The sequence below is a fragment of the Ananas comosus genome, linkage group 1 (assembly GCF_001540865.1).
Source record: "Ananas comosus cultivar F153 linkage group 1, ASM154086v1, whole genome shotgun sequence".
In the NCBI taxonomy this organism is placed as follows: Eukaryota; Viridiplantae; Streptophyta; class Magnoliopsida; order Poales; family Bromeliaceae; genus Ananas; species Ananas comosus.
Window position 1 is genome coordinate 17,654,053 of NC_033621.1, and position 19,210 is coordinate 17,673,262.

Below are 19,210 nucleotides of genomic sequence, written 5' to 3' on the forward strand. Positions count from 1 at the left end.
TTTCCTTTTTTTTTTTCGCTCGTGGTTACCGACGTAAATCCGACATACTTATTGGTCGTCTAAGCTATGCACTCTTTTTAAGGTCTCGACTTTGACTCTTCACCCTTGAGGGCTTGCTTAATGTTAATTGTTAAGCTTATCTTGTTAAGTAACATGTTTCTAAAACTGGTTTATTTTCGTAATTCCGTACGAAAGTGACAAATGTAAACCGAAAACGATGTTTAACAATGTATTACGTAGTTGTTTTGGAGAACCTATTGTGTAAGTCACCGACAATCCTTTCTTAACTCGATTAAAAGTCGACGGGCTTAAGGTCTTCGGTTTCGTTTTCGGTCTAGTTCCTTGTGGTTGGACCTTCCTTTGATGTAATCAGATTTAGTTTTCACTGTATTTTAATCGTTTACTACTAGAAGGATTTCCGGACAATCGTACGATCTTTCTTCAGATGTTGTTGTGTAGAGGAAAGCAAATGAGTTTTCTAGTTTAACTGTCGACCAAAAACTCTCCGTATTTTTGTCCTAGATGACATAGATTACCGGATTACCGTACGATTTACACGTCGTCTCCCGAAATGTTTGTCTAGGTGCAATTGTGTAATTGCTATAAACTATTGTTTAATCCTATCTAAACTTAGCTAAACGTCAAGTTGTGTAGATGCAATTATATTAACCCCAGTTTTAACAACAAACTACTTCACATTAACCTAACATTTTTCCATATTAATTATTTCTTGATAATGGCTGGGTTTATCATATTGAATAGTACATTAAGTTATTTCACTACGACACGAAGATGTCTGTTGAATGTTTTAGCCTTTATTGGGAATAAAGTATGATGATAGAGCTATGTTTTAGAGTACAATACTTTTTTGTTATTACCAAACAAGTATAGCTTGAGCTTCATGGTACGATAATAATGAATATTAAAAGAAAATATTAGTTATACCGCTTCTGTATTAGAAGAGAAAAAAAAAGTTAGTTTATTTTTGAGTAACCCCGGTTCGTACTCCCTTACGATCTGCCAACCATTAAAGAGGAGGTTGGTCTTATTTTCTAGGGTAACTGTGCCGATTAGGGTACGTATAACATACGTGTAGTCCACCGTGTTTAACGTATCATAGTATTTACCGATAAAGACAATAATGGGTAGGCGGCCCTCTCAAATATTTGTTTATTTCTAAGGATCATAGTAGAAGATATGACTCTATATGGTACTCTGGTTGTTCAACTAAGCTCTAGAACGATAGTTGGAGGACCGGATTTTTTTTTCATTAGAAAGAGCTATTTCAGCCAACTAATCCTGTTTTAACATAGAGAATCCTGTTTTAACGTAGGGAATCCTTGGCATGCACGTGGAACCTACGTATGTCAACTTTTTTTAACGCTTTTTTTTTCTTAGTTACACAGCTAAGGTCAAAATAAAGAAAAAAAAAACTACATTGTCCAAAAAAATTACTTTCCAGGAGATAATTTTTTCTGCTCTGTTCAAAACCGAGAGAAGGGAGGTTTTTTTTTTTTCTCATGACTTGAATAATTTGATTGGATAGTAAATACATAACAAAGTAGCTATAATTTTAGTGCTACAGTAACAGAACAAGGACTTACCCAGGAAAGTTAAGAAAATCCAAATACCAGATGGAACCCTTTTCTAGACAGGCTTAGATAAACGTGTATATCGTGTTTACTAGAGTCATGGGAAAAAAACAATACTGAAGAAAAAGAAAAATCAATTAAAGCACAGAACGAAAGGGTTTTGATAAACTACATAAGTAGTATGATAAGGCAACCAGCCGTTAAACCCTAGTGATGATATCATTATAATCCATATTTCGTTCCTAAATTTACGGCACCGTGCCCCAGCACGGCTTTTGAATGGCCGTGTCATGTCGTGCCACGCATGGCTCGGCACGGCTACGCACGGCCAGTTTTTTTAAGAACATACGGCTGTGTATTATCGTACTTTATAAATAAAAGAAAGCGTGTGTAGAAAACTTGAAATAACTTCTTTAATGAAAGATAAAATTTCTTATCTCCCAAAACTCGACACGGTTGCCATGCCCTAGACATAGCACGGTCATAGAACAACCGTGCCATGCCGTGCCACCTTTTTTTTTTTAAAAAAAAAAGACCTCTAGAGCACATTAATAAATAAATATGGCTCACTCTAAAAAGTTACCGTGAAATGTCTCAGCACCGATAAAAATCTTTTTTTAATCTTCCAAAACATAGGTGAAGTTGGGGGAATTATTGACAAGTTAATTCACAACAATTCACACGCCAATAGATGGATGTAGAACAATTGGTACAGCTGTGACAACTGAAGTTGAGAGAGTACAGCGCAATAACAGAATCGTAAGTGAAAGAAAGAATCACACAATTGCTATCGTTGAAAGATGCCAGCAGGCCAGGGAAGAACAACTTTTACTACAGCTTGTGGATTATTTCGCAACTCTTCAATGGCTTTCTTTGGCAAAACTGCTGCACCACATATAGCAGAACAACATTTGCAAAAGAACAGGCAGAAAGCCAAACTGAAATTTGCTAAAGAACAAAAAAAAAAGAAAAAGAAAAAAATCAAGAAGTTTACTACAACGATCAAGAACCAAAGAAGGCAGAATCTTTATTAAAAAAATTTTGCTTGGAAAGCAAAATAAATAATGTGTCACGCCCGGGATATCAGCGGAAGCATATCCGGAACGTGCACAGATCCGCCATACACCTACAGTATATAAGGCGTCTACAAGAAACAAGTCGATAGGAGTAAAAAAGACATAAAATAACCCTATCCAGATATCAGAGCATAGCAAAAGTCACCAGACTATCAACAATAGAATAAGGAGCAACAATCCAAAATTTCAACAATCAAGGAGTATCTCAACTGAAACATCTAGTCCAACAGTAACTATACATCACGGGGTATACAAAAAGTAGGTACAATGGTAGTCACTCTATGCACTGGACATCACCCTCGGCAGTAGCCCGAGTAGCAAGGTGATCAACTAGCATGCCCCTAGCAATGTCTAGCTAGACGCGACTCCCTTGCCACGATCCCTAGCCTCTCCTGTAGATGGCTCTGTAAAAATAACAACAAAAAGGGCGTGAGAACTATAAACAATAGTTCCCAGTGGGTAAGCCGCCAGCCTCGGCAAATTACACCACTAGGCTCATGATGTACTGAATGAGAACAAAAATGATAATTGCATGATAATAAGCATGATATTAAGCATATAGTCAACCTGTAGTAACTTTCTACAGTAATGAATCATTTGCATAAGAGAGATATAGCAACTTTTATAATCATGAACATAAATATGAATATATGCATGAATGTGAAGTGACTACTGTACACTTTTACTAGTAAGCATTCATTACCGTCCTTTGTCATTTAGTACTTTCACCTCAATAGAATTTTCCTTTCATTCATCAGGACCTATCCCAGGTAGTCCGGCTTGCGCCGCGCCTAATGGCCCCGTGGTAGTATACACTCCCCACGGCAATCCACTTCGGCACCCAATCCCGCACGGGCGAGCAACTGTCGCGTAGGCCAACTCCGGAGTGCCGGCTTGTAGGGAGCTACCCTCACAAGCGTGTGCGAATGAGCACAATGGCAAGCAAGCAAAATCCATAGTCCAACATATTTCAAACATCATGGTATAGTATGCTATGTTCTACTCTCGATCTATTGATCGGAATTCTCAATATAAAGAATGTAGACAATAACTAGTATCCACTAGGTTAGTAAGCATGTGAGAATAATGCGAATTCACATAGGGCATTAAAACTATCCACTATCATAGCACTATCATTATAGTCACAAATCATGTCATAGTTCTCTACTTTATAGAAGCATTACAAACTTAGCTCTTGGTTGTTCTACTGAACTAAACCAGAATACTATTATGCATGAATACTTTTATGCATGTATGCTCTCTACTTCATAGAGGTTCTATTGCAGTTATATCAAATGTTATAGTGACATGCTCCAAATACTTTACCAATCACAATAATCCCAAATACACACACTATACCAATTCTATAGTCACATATAGAACATAGGGGAGCTTCACTTGCTCTGGTTAGGTCAAACCCACCTATTACTGAGCTCAAATCAGTTCCACGACGTCTCGAAATTTAGCTCTACTAAACAAACTTCAATCCTGCTGAAAACAATGTAACAAAACCACGTCGAGATGATTAGTTAAGAATCCAATTTCGGCAAAACTCTTACGTAGAGTAAGGTAGTAACTTGAATTCTTGGTTTGGGTTACATTAGTACCTCAAATGTAACCTCTAGGAGTCCTCACAATTCAGCCGAACATAATCCAAGGCTCGATCATAGTCTCGCTGCGAACAATATCAAAATGGCATCAACATGCGTGTATATGAGCTTATATAGTTCAATTCTTGCGAAATTGAATTTTTAACGGAAGTTCCTGNAATGGCATCAACATGCGTGTATATGAGCTTATATAGTTCAATTCTTGCGAAATTGAATTTTTAACGGAAGTTCCTGCTTACCTTGGGTTAGAGCAGCTTCCAAACCAGATTCTAAGAGTACAAATTCAACTCAACGAAGCTCGAAGACCTGCTGCGAAAAAATAATCCCAAAACTGCATCAATTTCCCGATTAAAATTTGGTTAGATCCGGAATAGCGTCATTACAACTAATTACCTTGTTCCAGTGTCAAAGCAACTTATCCCTGGTGTAAAGTGGATAATTCACAGCTAACTAAGTCACCTTGAGCTGCTGAAATCCTCCACCAACTCTGCTGGGAGTAATAAAACCATAACAACTCAAAATCCACTACTTAACTTTCGATTAACGAAGGGTTTAAGCGATTTACCTTTCTATAGCTGCGACCCAGTTTTCCTGAGGTTAAGATCACAGAAAAATCAGTATAAATCCTCCCTCCCACGTTCCAAAGACTTTCCCCAAGTCTTCCAACTAGCGAGTAACGAGCTCGGCTCGAAATCGGCGCGAAATGGCGAATTTCCCTTAGAGAGAGAAAACCCTAGAGAGAGAGTGTGGAGGAGGTGAAGAAGTCTTCTCTGAGCTCCAGCACCATCTGAACAGGTCCAAGGGTCGAGCTGGGAGGATAGGGATGAGTAAAGGATGTGAAAAGACCAAAACAGCCTTACTGCCACGCAGCTGCAGCTGCTGCTGCTTGCTGTACCGGTACAGCATTATGCCTGTACTGGTACACAATGCAAAAATCTGCCCAATGTGCAGAAGCAATGCATTTTCTTATCTCCGGCAATCCGATCACTCTCTAACTTGTCCAAGAACTTATCCAAGCCTTCTAGAACATGTTGGATAGTTCCACAACTCATGCCACACACTCGAGCTCCGCAATTTGCAAAAGTTCAGTGTATTACATTCACCCCTCCTAAAAAGGAGTTTCGTCCGCGAAACGAAAACAGTTACCTCAAAATATCTTCAAAATAGGTGAGGATAGTGTTCCTGCATTACACTTTCCAATTCCCAAGTTGCTTCGCGTTCATCATGATTGCTCCAAAGTATCTTTACGTACGGTATCTCGCGATTTCGAAGCCGTTTCACTTCTCGAGCTAGTATTCTCACTGGATGCTCTTCGAAGCTCAAATCTTCTTGTAAATCCACTGGAGTACTCTCCAATATGTGAGTTGGATCAAAAACATATTTCCGGAGCGTAGATACATGAAATACATTATGTACTCCTGATAGATTCGGCGGCAACGCAAGCTGATACGCTACGGGGCCTATTCGTTCCAGCACCTCGTAGGGTCCAATAAATCGAGGACTTAACTTCCCTCGTATACCAAATCTCTTAACTCCTTTCGTCGGTGAAACTTTCAGAAATACATGATCGCCAACCTGAAATTCCAATTCCCGCCGACGTTTGTCCGCATAACTCTTTTGTCGACTTTGAGCTGTCAGTAGTCGTTCTCGCGCAAGTCGAACTTTAGCTTCAGCCTCTTGTAATACATCTGGACCCAAGACTAATCTTTCACCCACTTCACTCCAATGAAGTGGTGATCTGCACTTTCTACCATAAAGGGCTTCAAAAGGTGCCATCTGAATGCTTGCTTGATAACTGTTGTTATAAGCAAATTCAGCCATTGGTAGGAACTGTGGCCAACTGCCCTGGTAATCCATCACACAGGCCCTCAACATATCCTTCAGGGTCTGGATAGTACGCTCAGACTGCTCATCACTCTGAGGGTGGAAAGCAGTACTAAAATCTAATCGAGTACCCATGGCCTCCTGTAAACTCTTCCAGAAATGTGAAACAAATCGGGTGTCTCGATCTGGAACAATAGAAACAGGAACTCCGTGTAATCGCACAATTTCATCAAGATACACTTGTGCGATTCTTTCCCCCGACCACACTGTATGAATTGGAATGAAGTGGGCGGATTTAGTCAATCTATCCACAATTACCCAAATTGCATCATAACCTGCCTGAGAGCGAGGTAATCCAACAATAAAATCCATAGTAATCCTCTCCCACTTCCACACTGGTATGGGTAAACTTGTAGTTTCCCTGCAGGAAGTCGATGTTCAGCCTTAACCTGCTGACAGGTTAAGCATCTGGCCACAAAATCAGCAACTTCTTTTTTCATTCCAAGCCACCAGTAAGTCGACTTCAGATCTTTATACATTTTTGTACTCCCGGGGTGTAAAGTATACGGTGCCCGATGTGCTTCAGTTAGAATCTCCTCTTTAATATTTGAATCTGCTGGCACACATAGCCTATCGCCGAATTTTATCAATCCCTGATCATCCACTTGAAAGTCACCACCATCATGATCCGCAGTGATCTTTGCTCGGATCTTTTGCAGGGACTCATCCTGAGCTTGTTTTTCTTTAATTCGATCGATCAGGGTAGGTTGCACTACTAATGACATAAGGCGCCAAGGCGTGTCAGGAGCTACAACTTTCAAATTCAACTGCTCCATTTCCTTTACTAATAGTGATTGCATAGTTATTGACATTGCCAAATTTTCCGTCGATTTTCGACTTAAAGCATCTGCTACAACATTCGCCTTTCTTGGATGATAAAGGATAGTCAAATCATAGTCCTTGAGCAACTCCAACCATCTACGTTGTCTCAAGTTTAATTCCTTCTGCGTAAACAGATACTTTAAACTTTTATGATTAGTATAGACTTCGCAACGCTCGCCGTAGAGGTAGTGGCGCCAAAGCTTTAAAGCAAATACCACAGCGGCTAACTCAAGATCATGTGTAGGGTAGTTCTTCTCATAATCTTTCAATTGACGAGATGCATAAGCAATTACTCTGCCATTATGCATTAGAACACACCCTAATCCATTCAGCGACGCATCACTGTAAATTACATAATCCACTCCAGTAATAGGCAATGCTAAAATCGGAGCGGTAGTCAACCGTTCCTTTAGCTCTTGAAAGCTTCTTTCGCAGGCTTCATTCCACAAAAACTTAGCTCCTTTGTGTGTCAGTCGAGTAAGAGACGTAGACAATTTCGCAAACCCTTCAACAAATCTTCGGTAGTATCCCGCCAAGCCAAGGAAACTCCGAATCTCTGTCACGCTAGTCGGCCTCAGCCAATCTTTAATCGCTTCAATCTTCTTTGGATCCACAGCTATCCCAGTTTCTGAAATGACATGACCCAGGAATGCTACTTCTCGAAGCCAAAATTCGCATTTCTTTAATTTTGCAAACAATTTCTTTTCTCGAAGTACTTGTAACACCACTCTTAGATGGCTTTCATGCTCCTCATCGCTTCGAGAATAGATCAAGATATCGTCGATGAACACGACCACATATCTGTCCAGATAGGGCTTAAAGACACGGTTCATTAAATCCATAAAGGCTGCTGGGGCATTTGTTAATCCAAATGGCATAACTGTAAATTCATAATGCCCATACCGTGTCCTAAAAGCAGTCTTAGAGACATCTTCAGGTTTGATCTTAAGCTGATGATAACTTGATTGCAAATCAATCTTGGAATATACCTTCGATCCTTGCAACTGATCGAATAAATCGTCGATTCTGGGTAATGGATATTTATTCTTGATTGTGACTTTGTTGATTTCTCGATAATCCACGCACAATCGAAGAGATCCATCCTTTTTCTTAACAAATAACACCGGTGCTCCCCAAGGTGACACACTCGGTCGAATGAAGCCTTTATCTAAAAGATCTTGTAACTGCGCCTTCAGCTCTTTCAATTCAGCGGGTGCCATCCTATAGGGTGCTTTCGAGATAGGAGTTGTCCCAGGGGCAAGATCAATCACAAACTCCACTTCCCTATCCGGTGGCATACCCGGCAATTCAGCTGGAAACACATCCCCGAACTCCCGCACAACTGGAATATCATCAATCTGGATGGCTTCACCACCACTCACAGAAATACTAGCCAAATAGGCTACACAACCTCTCCGAATTAACTGTCGGGCTCGCGAGGAGCTAATAGTCATTGCAAACAATGAACTCTGACACCCTTTATAAACAAACTCCTGCTGACCCGGTTCCCTAAAGGTCACCGTCCTGTTCGTGCAATCTATGGTGGCATAATACCGTGTCAACCAATCCATACCCAATACTACATCAAACTCACCTAGTTTGTGTAGTGCTAATAAATTCACTGGCATAATTCAGTCGCCTACCCTAACTGGGCAGTGAGGGCAAAACTCACAAACATCAAGGGTATGGTCAGGTACAATCACTCGTCCAAGATGCAAAGTAGGTAGGGGTGGAACTGGACCGGGTTTGGGTCGAGTAATGCTATGCCCAAGCCCGGCCCAAAAAAAAATATCGGGCTTCGGGTCGGGCTTTTACCCATTTTTTTAAAAAAATTAAAGCCCGGCCCAAGCCCAAGCCCAATACCCAATACCAATCGGGCTTTGTGGAGGCCCATTTTATGCATTTATCATATAATACATAAATAATTTTATTGTATAAAATTAAAATAAAAAACCTACTTTTATTGGAATTTTATCACATCAAAGAAATTAATATCTAATATCAAATATAATACTATTAATGTCTACCAATAATTATCCATCAATGAAATAAGACCAAACAAAGAAAATTAATAAACTAAAACTAAGACTTAGACAAGTAAAAGATGTGTTTCAGCAATCTTCACTCCTACTCCGATGCTAGCAATCCTACAAAATAAATAATAACAATATTGGTGAGAATTATTCTATAATTACAATATTGATATGAAAAAGAAGGATATTACTAACCTTTATCAAATAGGAATTTGATAACCTCTCAACGGATTTTCTCATCACTCATCATTAGAATCAAAAAATGTTGAAGTCGAAGGATCTGCATTTTTTTGTGCATGCAAGTAATTATTAATCTATTAGTCTTAAATTAAATATAAGTCAAATAACAAAATTGTAAAAATTATTCTTACCATTTTGGTATTCAGTACTTATCCAATCTTTCGAGCAAACTAATGCTTCAACTATTTCCGGATTCATTGAGCTGCGAAACTGATCTATAATTCTGCCACTTGTACTAAAAGCTGATTTCGATGAAACAGTTGTAACTGGAATTGCTAAAATGTCTCGTGCCATTCTTGAAAGTACTGGGTAGTATAATGTGTTATTCTTCCACCAATCCAAAATATCAAAATGCATATTCTTTATATCCATCACATCTTCTTCTAAATATTTATCCAATTCTGAGCTCTTTGGACGTTCAACAAGTTGCCTTTTATATTCAGAAAACTTTATATCCACTAACTTTCTTTTGCTTGAATCAGTTGCGTCACATGAAGTGCCATCATGTTTTGTACTAATATTCTCAGCTGAAATTTTAGAAAATTGGCTATTTCTTTTATTCGCATAAATAGTGTAGAAGGTGGCAAGAGTTTCATAAATCTCACCAATTTTTAAAGTGCTCTCCTCCTCATCATAAACCTCCTTAAAACAACATTCCAAAAAAATCAACTTCATTCGTGGATCTAGAATTGATGCAATTAACAACATTTTGTTGCATTCAGACCAATACTTATTAAATTTTTTTTGCATTTCAATTGTCAATTGCTTTATTGTTTCGTCAGTAGCAAGCTTCCCATCCGATAATACAGTACGAATTTCCCACACTTCTTTAAAGTACAAATTGGCAGTTGGGTACTTGGTTCCAGAGAAGACTTTGGTTGCATCCTGAAATGACTCTAAAAATTTTGAAATTGTTTCAATTTTCTTCCATTCCTCACTAGAAGGGCAATTATTATAATACTCGCTTGCATATCTGTTAAGAACATCTTTATAAGATAATGCATCACGAAGCATATAAAATGTGGAATTCCATCTCGTAGCAACATCAAGGGCAAATCCTTTTTTTGGAGGAAGTCTCATTTGTTTTGCCATGTCATTAAATACTTGCATTCTAGAAGGTGTTACTGTGACATATCTAATGATCTCCCTAATATTCTCAATAGCATCTCGAATTATCCTCATTCCATCTTGCACCATAATATTTAAGATATGCGCACAACATCTTATGTGAACATGGTCACCATTAAACCTCAATTTGTGAGTAAATTTATCTCTAAACCTTCTAATCATAGAGTCATTGGTGCTACAATTATCCAAAGTAATTGCAAGCACCTTTTCATCAAGATCCCAATCATATATGCATTTTTCTAATGCATCTTCGATAACAAAACTTGTGTGAGGATATGCTAGTTTCTTAAAGCTAATAATTCTTTTGTTTAAGATGAAACCATCATCGATATAATGTGCTGTAATGACCATATAACCAAGCTTTTGATTTGATGTCCATAAATCAGTTGTGAAGCACACACAAGAAGTTAATTTTTGAAGACTATTCTGTATCTTTTTCTTCTCACTTTCGTAGTAAGCAAGACAATCTTTTTTAACCGTCTTCCTTCCTACAATATTATATAATGGTTGAAGAGATTTGATCCACTCGGTAAGAACCGGATTCTCCGCAAAAAGAAATGAAAGTTCACCGTAAATAATCAACTTTGCAAACAGCCTCCGACTGTGTTCCAGATTAAATGTAAAACATTTAATTTCATCTCTTGCAGAATTGGATAGCAACATTTGTCTAATATCCTTATTCGGTCGCTTATTGCAAGCATGTTCTAAGTGACGAGTAAGATGAGTTGTCCCCGATTTACTACCAGCTGATAATAAATGTTTGCAATGATTGCATTTTGCCTTAGGACCATTTGGAGTATTTTCAATCATAAACTCGTCCCATACTTTAGATCTTCTCTTACTCTGTTTGGCTTCTTCATTTTCCTTCTTATTTATTATACTTTCATTAGGCCCAACAATTTTCGTAGTATTATTTTCATCCACATTTTGATTAGACATGATGATTGGCAACCAAATAATCCTGTTTCATAATTTAATACACGTGCTATTAAATATGAGTAAAGATGAATGAAATCTTAAAAAAAAAAACACAAATGAGACCTAAAAAATTAATTAGTAAAAAATAATTTATAAAAAGTAGAATGTGTAAATTTTTGTTATTTGTTCATGAGTCGTAACTACACCAATACAAAAGAACGATAAACAAATAGCACAAATCTGACTATAAAAAATAAAAATCATACCGGTGTCGTTGTATCGCGGATGCGAGGGCAACCTGTCTGCCGCGAACTAACCGGCCCCGCCGTAGGTTGTTTCTAAGGCGAGTGGTCATTCATGGTAGAGATAAAATTTGTTTATGTTTTATTTTGAAATCAGGATTATAGGTTCATGGCTTCCAACAGACTCAAGAATTTGTTGTTAATTACCCCACACTTTCGGTGTTAAGGAACCCTCGATTAAGAGACCAAATATAAATGCTGATAATAAAAAAGACAAAACAGGCAAATAAAATTTTATTGATATGATTTGCCGTTTACATGGCTTAAGCAGGGGCATACCCCCACTNTTTTTTTGAAAAGGAATGATACCTTGATTAAGGTATGAAAATTTTTTTTCTTTCCTTCCTTTTTTTGAAGTGGGATATTTTTTCAAATTTTACATTTTTCCCTTTTTTTTCTTTTTTTTTATTTTTTTTTATTTCATTTTTTTTTACTCGAACACAACCTCCTTGCAGGAAATCGGCAACGATTGAAGATCGTTAAGATGGTCAAGATGGCGACTGATGTAGGATAGGAACTTCTCACGTAAGGATAGAACGTTTAATTAATTGTGACATATCCGTATATGTGATTTTTTAAAGGAATATTATGGTATTAATTTTAAAATTTTAAAATTATCCTTAAATTATGTACATAGATGATAGAACGTCTAATTATGTACATAGAATTAACTAACTATATTAATAATAATACAATTTAATATATCCTAATATGGAACTAAATATTTTGTTAATATATAATATATCCTCATATATATAAATATATATCATTATTCATTAATAACAATATATACTATATATGAATATATGATATTCATATACTATATCATTTATTCCTTTTATAGATAAATATATATATATATATATATATAATATAATTAAATATTTTATATTGATAATTAATATATCGGGCTTTCGGGTCGGGCTCGGGCCGGGCTTGGGCATGCCCAAATAGGCCCAAATTTTTTTCGGGCCTAAATTTTTAAGCCCGGCCCGAACCCAAAGTTATATTTTCCATACCCAAAGCCCGGCCCAAACATGGCCCATCGGGCCGGGCCTTGTTTAGGCCCGGGCCCAGTTCCACCCCTAAAAGTAGGTACTACCTGAATGCTATGCAACTCGGCGAACTACCGATCAATAAAAGAATGCGAAGCACCAGTATCAAATAATGCACGAACATGAATACATAAAGCATAATGATACCTGCTACGACCTCCTCCGCTGCTACGGCCTCTTCAGTCTGGACGGCATACATGCGCCCACTCGAACCCTGTCGAGAACTCTCAGACTGCCGCTGTCCCGGTGGTCGTCTGTATTGCGAGGGTGCTGACGGGGTCCCCTGGCTCGGAGCTGAAGATGCAGGGGCTGATGCCGATGAGGGTGCAGGTGAAGAACCTCTCGGGCACTCTGAACGAAAGTGGCCCTCCTGACCACAAAGGAAGCACCTACCTCCACGTTGTGGACACTATGGTGGAAAGTGAGGCCCACCACAAATGACACAACGTGGCTGTCGACGACGCTCGGGTGCTCCACGGGGTGCTGAAGAACCTCGACCTCTTGACTGGCCCGGCTGGCCCCTCGGATACTTTGGCGGTCTCCTGAAGGGTTGCTCACCACTGCTCTCAGCTGCTGGCCTCTTCCNATATGGTTCATGGATTTGGTGTATGGATTTGGTTCATGAACTTGGATATGGTTCATGGGTTTGGTGTATGGATTTGGTTCATGAACTTGGATATGGTTCATGGGTTTGGTGTATAGATTTGGTTCATGATTCAAGAAATTTGGGTTTAGTTTAACGACTTTTCGGTCATTTGGATTCGGGTTTAGTTTAGCGATTTTTCGGTCGTTTGGATTTGGGTTTAGTTTAACGACGTTTCGGTCGATTGAAATCGAGGTATTCATGAAACTGATTCATGAAATTAAATAATGCTAGGAGCCCATTTGTAAAGTCCACCAAGTTATTTGATGAAATTAATTCATGATAGGGGCCATTTGGAGAGCCCATTGGTTCATGATATTAATTTATGACAAAGAGGACCCATGAAACTAATTCATAGAATTAATTCGTGATAGGGGATACATTTGGAAAGCCCAAAAAATTAATTCATAGAATTAATTCATAGTGAGGGGCCCATTTGGGAAGCCCATGAATTTGGTTTGGGTTAGAGGTATTTGGGTGACATAGGTTTGATAGATTTGGTTAGGTTTTATTTGTAGGTTTTGGATTTTGGATCTTTATTCGTGGACTTTGTGGACTTTGGGTTTTAGATCTTTATTTGTGGACTTTGTAGATTTTGGTTTTTTTTGGGTTTTTTTATTTGTGGACTTTGTGGGTTTCGTTTTTTGGGTTTTTATTTGTGGACTTTGTGGGTTTGGGTTGTGGATCTTTATTTGTGGACTTTGTGGGATTGGGTTAAGGGATTTTATTCATATATTTTTTATTGGCTTTGGATCCAAATCTGAATGTGGGCTGAAATGGATTTCAGACTTTGCATATTTTAGGCCTTAGACCCGAATCTATATGTGGGTTGAAGTATGCTGCGGGCTTTACATGTTCTGGGCCTGAACCTGTATATGGGCTGGACTTTTATTGATTTATATCTGCACATGGGCTGTGTCACGCCCCGGGACCGGCGGAGGCCCTCCCGGTAGCGTGCCCAGACCCGCCATATGTCTACACATATAAGGCGTCTACAATAAAAGCGGAAGTAAAAACAAGTAATAGAACAAATAGAAGAAGTGAAATAACTAGCAACTAATGATATCAGAGCGAGTATAGTTCTACTTCTACACCAAAGGAAAGAAATAAAGTTAGACAGTGAAAGAAGTCATAAGTAATACAAAATCTGTCTCCAAAATACAAAAGTGGTGGTCTCTAGTACACTGGTAGAACTCTCAACCTCTCGCAAAAAGAAATAAAAATCGAGAGGTAGACCACCTAACAACTCGTCCTCGAAGGAAGCTAGCTCGAAACAACTCCCTTCCCGCGATCCCTGGCCTCACCCTGAGTGGAAGGCTCTGTAAAACAACGAGAAAAAGAGGGCGTGAGAACTATAATTTATAGTTCCCAGTGGGCAATTACTGACCTCAGCTCATCGCACCACTAGGCCCCAAAAGAAAAGGAGTAAGTATAATAAACAACAATAAGGATAACAGTACAACGGTAAAAAAAAAGCATAATTGAAGTGCTACCTATATGTCTCAAGTAAGCATGATGCCATGGTGATGTACATCTACGCTATCATAAGATAATAAGTCCAATGCATACTAATATGTCTCAACACATTAAACAAGTAAACCTCACGATGCAGTATGTCAATGCATAAGGGTATACACTATCCAAAAGACCGAGTATACTACTAAGCAATAATGGAACTGGCAAGTATACTAAATGTACCAATGCTATATCATGAGCATGTCCAAGCAATCCAACTACTAATCCTATCTAGTAGTGATAGTCCATATACAACGCCGTGTCGATTTCCATTTCCAATTTAAGGACCTACTCAAGGTAGTCCAGCTTGTGCCGCCTAAGTGTCTGTGGTAGCCCGACATCCCTACTCTTGGAATGTGTCTGTCCCACTCGACCCCGTAGGCTTCTCAATACCGCACGAGCGAACGTAGTCGCGTAGGCTAACTCCGGAGTGCCGGCTTGTAGGGAGCGACCCTCACAAGCATGTGCGAATGAGCACAAATGGCAAGCAAGCATAGTCCAAGTCTCAAATATCCAATCCTCATGTCTCTAACATGGTATGGTCACTAGCATCCCGAAGATCTAGTTTAAGTCACAATGTGAAGTTTCAACATTTGCTACGCCTAGTGCCCCTTGATGACACTTAGGCAATTTGATGTTCAACATGTATTCCAAATCCCTCAATGGCCCTATCCACTAGGTTCTCACATGTCCCGAGCTCAATGCCGCTTGATGACATTAGCTCTCTAGTTCACATACCTTCTAAATGGCAATCTTGTCATCTTTCATGTCACAAGTAAACTCAAGTTTAAATGCATGAATCCGAACTCATTTATACTATAGAAGCATGAAACCAAGTCTCATAAAGAATGCTAAATGCAACCAAAGATCTCCCAAGCAACTCTCTACTACATAGAGGTCCAAAATTTCATCATATATAACATATGCATTTTAAGCATTCTAAAAATCATAATAAATACATTTGATATGAACATGCATGCTTTTTCAATTTACGGAACATAAATAACCATATATGAGAATTTCTCATATGTAGGCTAGGTCAAACCCACCGAACCGTCGCGTAGGGTCTCGATTCGCCGAACAAAGTTGTCCCCGAGTCTCAAATTACCCTAAAAGTAATGAGCGACAAGATACACGGGCATTACGATCATTTATAAGATCAAACTTTAACAATTTTAGCAAAAGGGCTAAAACTCACCTAATGAGTGGAAAATCTCTCTCAAGCTCCAAAAGAGAGCTAAATCCCTTCCAATCTATCCTAGAGGAAGGTTCTAATCCAATCAATCAAGCTCCAAAAGCCCTAAAATCAAAACGCCCAAAATAAGCCCTAAATCTCCAATCTAGGGTTTCATCTAGTATAAAGCTTCAAAACCAAAATCTAGAGGGAGAGAAGGGGTTACTAACCTCTTAGAAGCTTCAATCAAGGTTCTAAACCCTTTAAATTCCAAGATCAAACCTCCACCTAGCTCCAAGTCCAAGCTCTAATGGTGGAAAAGCCTCCAATACCCAAAAAGGAGCAAAAAGAGGTGTTTAAACTCTAAAAATCCAAGCAAAATCAAGGAAAAGGAATAAGGAGGTGTGGAGAGCTCCCTTACCTTCCTCCTTGCTGGTGCCAAGCTCAGGGAAGACCCCTAGGGCGTGGGGGTACTAATAGAGATGCCACAATTGCGAAAAACCCCCTGCAGTTCAAACTGCTCAGATTCTGCCAAAGTGTACCGGTACACGGAAAAGTGTACCGGTACACATCTTACGAAAATGCAAACCCGAGGCTCGGGTTTGAAATCTGCCACAAGTGTACCGGTACGACCATCAAGGGTGTACCGGTACAAAGTGTGTACCGGTACAACCATCGACCTGTCACCGGTTACACCTCGTGCAGAATGCAATCCGAGGGTAGGCTAAGTCCAACTCTTTAGTGAGCTTAGCGCTACATAAAATACTACAATTCTCGGGATGCGAGCCATAGGTCGGAACACTGTCAACGACCCACCAGAAAGTCTGGAAAAACTCGGGACACTGTCCAAACACTCGAACCCCGCAATTTGCAAAGGCACAGTGCGTCACATACACCCCTCCTAAAAAAGAGTTTCATCCGCGAAACTCGAAAGCAAACGCCGTACCTCAAGGCTCTATCTGAAAAAGATGGGAATAGCGCTCCTGGAGCGCGCTCTCTAGCTCCCAAGTGGCCTCGCGCTCATCGTCGTTGCTCCAACGCACCTTCACGTAGGGGATTTCCCGGTTCCGCAATCTTTTTACCTCGCGAGCCAAAATCCTCAAGGGTTGCTCCTCAAAGCTCAAATCCTCCCGCAGCTCCATAGGTGTAACATCCAACACATGAGCCGGGTCGTGGATGTACTTCCGAAGGACCGATACATGGAATACATTGTGTACACCCGATAGGTTCGGTGGTAGAGCAAGTCGATATGCTACCGGGCCTACACGCTCCAAAATCTCATATGGTCCAATGTATCGAGGGCTCAACTTACCTCGGATTCCAAATCTTCTAATTCCCTTGGTCGGCGAGACCTTCAAGAACACATGGTCTCCAATCTGAAACTCCAAGTTTCGTCGACGCCTGTCAGCATAACTTCTCTGCCTACTCTGGGCTGTCAACAATCGCTCTCGAGCAATGCAAACCTTGTCCTCTGCTTCCTGGAGCACATCTGGGCCTAAGGCCAATCTCTCACCAACTTCACTCCAATGAAGTGGCGATCTACACTTCCGTCCATAGAGTGCCTCGAACGGTGCCATCTTGATGCTTGCTTGATAACTGTTGTTATAAGCAAACTCTGCCATCGGTAGATGCTGCGACCATCCTCCCCGGAAGTCAATCACGCAGGCTCGAAGCATGTCCTCGAGAGTCTGTATAGTACGCTCCGACTGCCCGTCACTCTGAGAGTGAAAAGCTGTACTGAAGTCCAAACGCGTACCCAGAGCGTCCTGTAAGCTCCTCCAAAAGTGGGATACAAAACGGGGATCTCGATCTGAAACGATAGAAGTAGATACCCCGTGCAATCGCACAATCTCATCCAAGTATACCTGTGCGAGTCTCTCACCAGTCCAAGTAGTGTGGATAGGTATGAAATGTGCCGATTTTGTCAATCTATCCACAATCACCCAAATAGCGTCATGCCCGGCCTGTGAGCGAGGCAATCCCATCACGAAATCCATGGTGATCTTTTTCCATTTCCACACTGGAATCGGTAGGCTCTGCAACTTCCCCGCAGGAACTCGGTGCTCAGCCTTAACCTGTTGGCAAGTCAAACATCTGGCAACAAACTCACCAACATCCTTTTTCATCCCGGGCCACCAATAAAGTAACTTCAAGTCCTTGTACATCTTGGTGCCTCCCGGATGTATAGCATACGGTACTCGGTGTGCTTCTTGAAGAATGTCTTCTTTAATGCCCAAGTCCGCCGGTACACAAAGCCGTCCGCGGAAACGCATCAATCCATCACCGTCTAAGGTGAAGTCACCAGTGCAACCATCAACCATCTTAGTTCGAACCTTTTGCAACTCCGAATCGGAAGCTTGCTTTTCTTTAATCCTTTCCAAAAGTGTAGGTTGCACCACCAAAGCCATCAGCCTCAAAGGCGTATCAGGAGCCACCACCTCCAACTCCAACCGCTTCATCTGCTCGATCAACGGCGGTTGAGTAACCACAAGCATCGCCAAGTTCTCCGTCGATTTCCGACTTAGTGCATCCGCCACCACGTTAGCCTTGCCCGGGTGGTAAAATATTGTCAAATCATAATCCTTGAGTAGCTCCAACCATCTGCGCTGCCTCAAGTTCAACTCCTTTTGAGTGAATAGATACTTTAAGCTCGTTGTGATCTGTATATACTTCGCATCGGCTCGCATAGAGATGTGGGCGCCATAGCTTTCAAAGGCAAAGCCTACGGGCCCGCAACTCCAAATCATGGGATAGGATAGTTCCTTTCATATTCCTTCAATTGGCGAGATGCAATACGCGATACTCTTCACCGTCCTGCATTAAGACATCAGCCCATATCCATTAAAGGAAGCATGCACTTATAAATCACGTACCATGCTCCCGCAGATCGGCAAGGTAAAGGATCGGGCAGTGCGTCAATCGGCTGCTTCAACTCTTGCAAGCTCCTTTCCTACCGTCGTTCCACCCTGAAATTTAGGTTCCTTTATGCGTGAGCCTCGTGAGGGGGGTAGATAACTTCGCAAATCCTCATCAAATTACCGTCGGTAGTTAGCCGGCCAACCAATGAAGCTCGTATCTTGGTCACTCGTCGCCTCGGCCATCCTTGAATAGCTTCAATTTTTCCTCCGGTCCACTGGCTATGCCTGATCCAGAAATACATGGCCCAAAAAGCCAGCCTCTCTACAGCCAAACTTCACGACTTTTTTCAACCTTGCATA

The 19,210-nt window shown here is 40.3% G+C and overlaps 1 protein-coding gene and 1 long non-coding RNA gene across 3 annotated transcripts in view; both read right to left on the reverse strand.

The window, feature by feature from the left end:
• Nucleotides 3,039–5,063, reverse strand: LOC109721582. Of its 2 annotated transcripts, none has more exons than XR_002219238.1 (6): nt 4,844–5,063; nt 4,672–4,765; nt 4,518–4,584; nt 4,276–4,343; nt 4,091–4,156; nt 3,039–3,072 (listed from the first exon to the last, which is right to left on the reverse strand). It is a non-coding gene; the product is annotated as an uncharacterized LOC109721582 (long non-coding RNA). The 2 variants fall into 2 exon arrangements; XR_002219237.1 differs by having other exon boundaries at nt 4,091–4,159.
• The window catches only part of LOC109720422 (zinc finger BED domain-containing protein RICESLEEPER 2-like), a 13,165-nt gene continuing 3,211 nt past the window's right edge, over nt 9,257–19,210 (reverse strand). The window contains exons 2-3 of the mRNA XM_020247560.1: nt 9,389–11,346; nt 9,257–9,297 (exon numbers count right to left, since the gene is read on the reverse strand). Coding sequence (XP_020103149.1) covers nt 9,257–9,297; nt 9,389–11,346 — 1,999 coding nt within the window. The remainder of the gene's footprint in view (nt 9,298–9,388; nt 11,347–19,210) is intronic.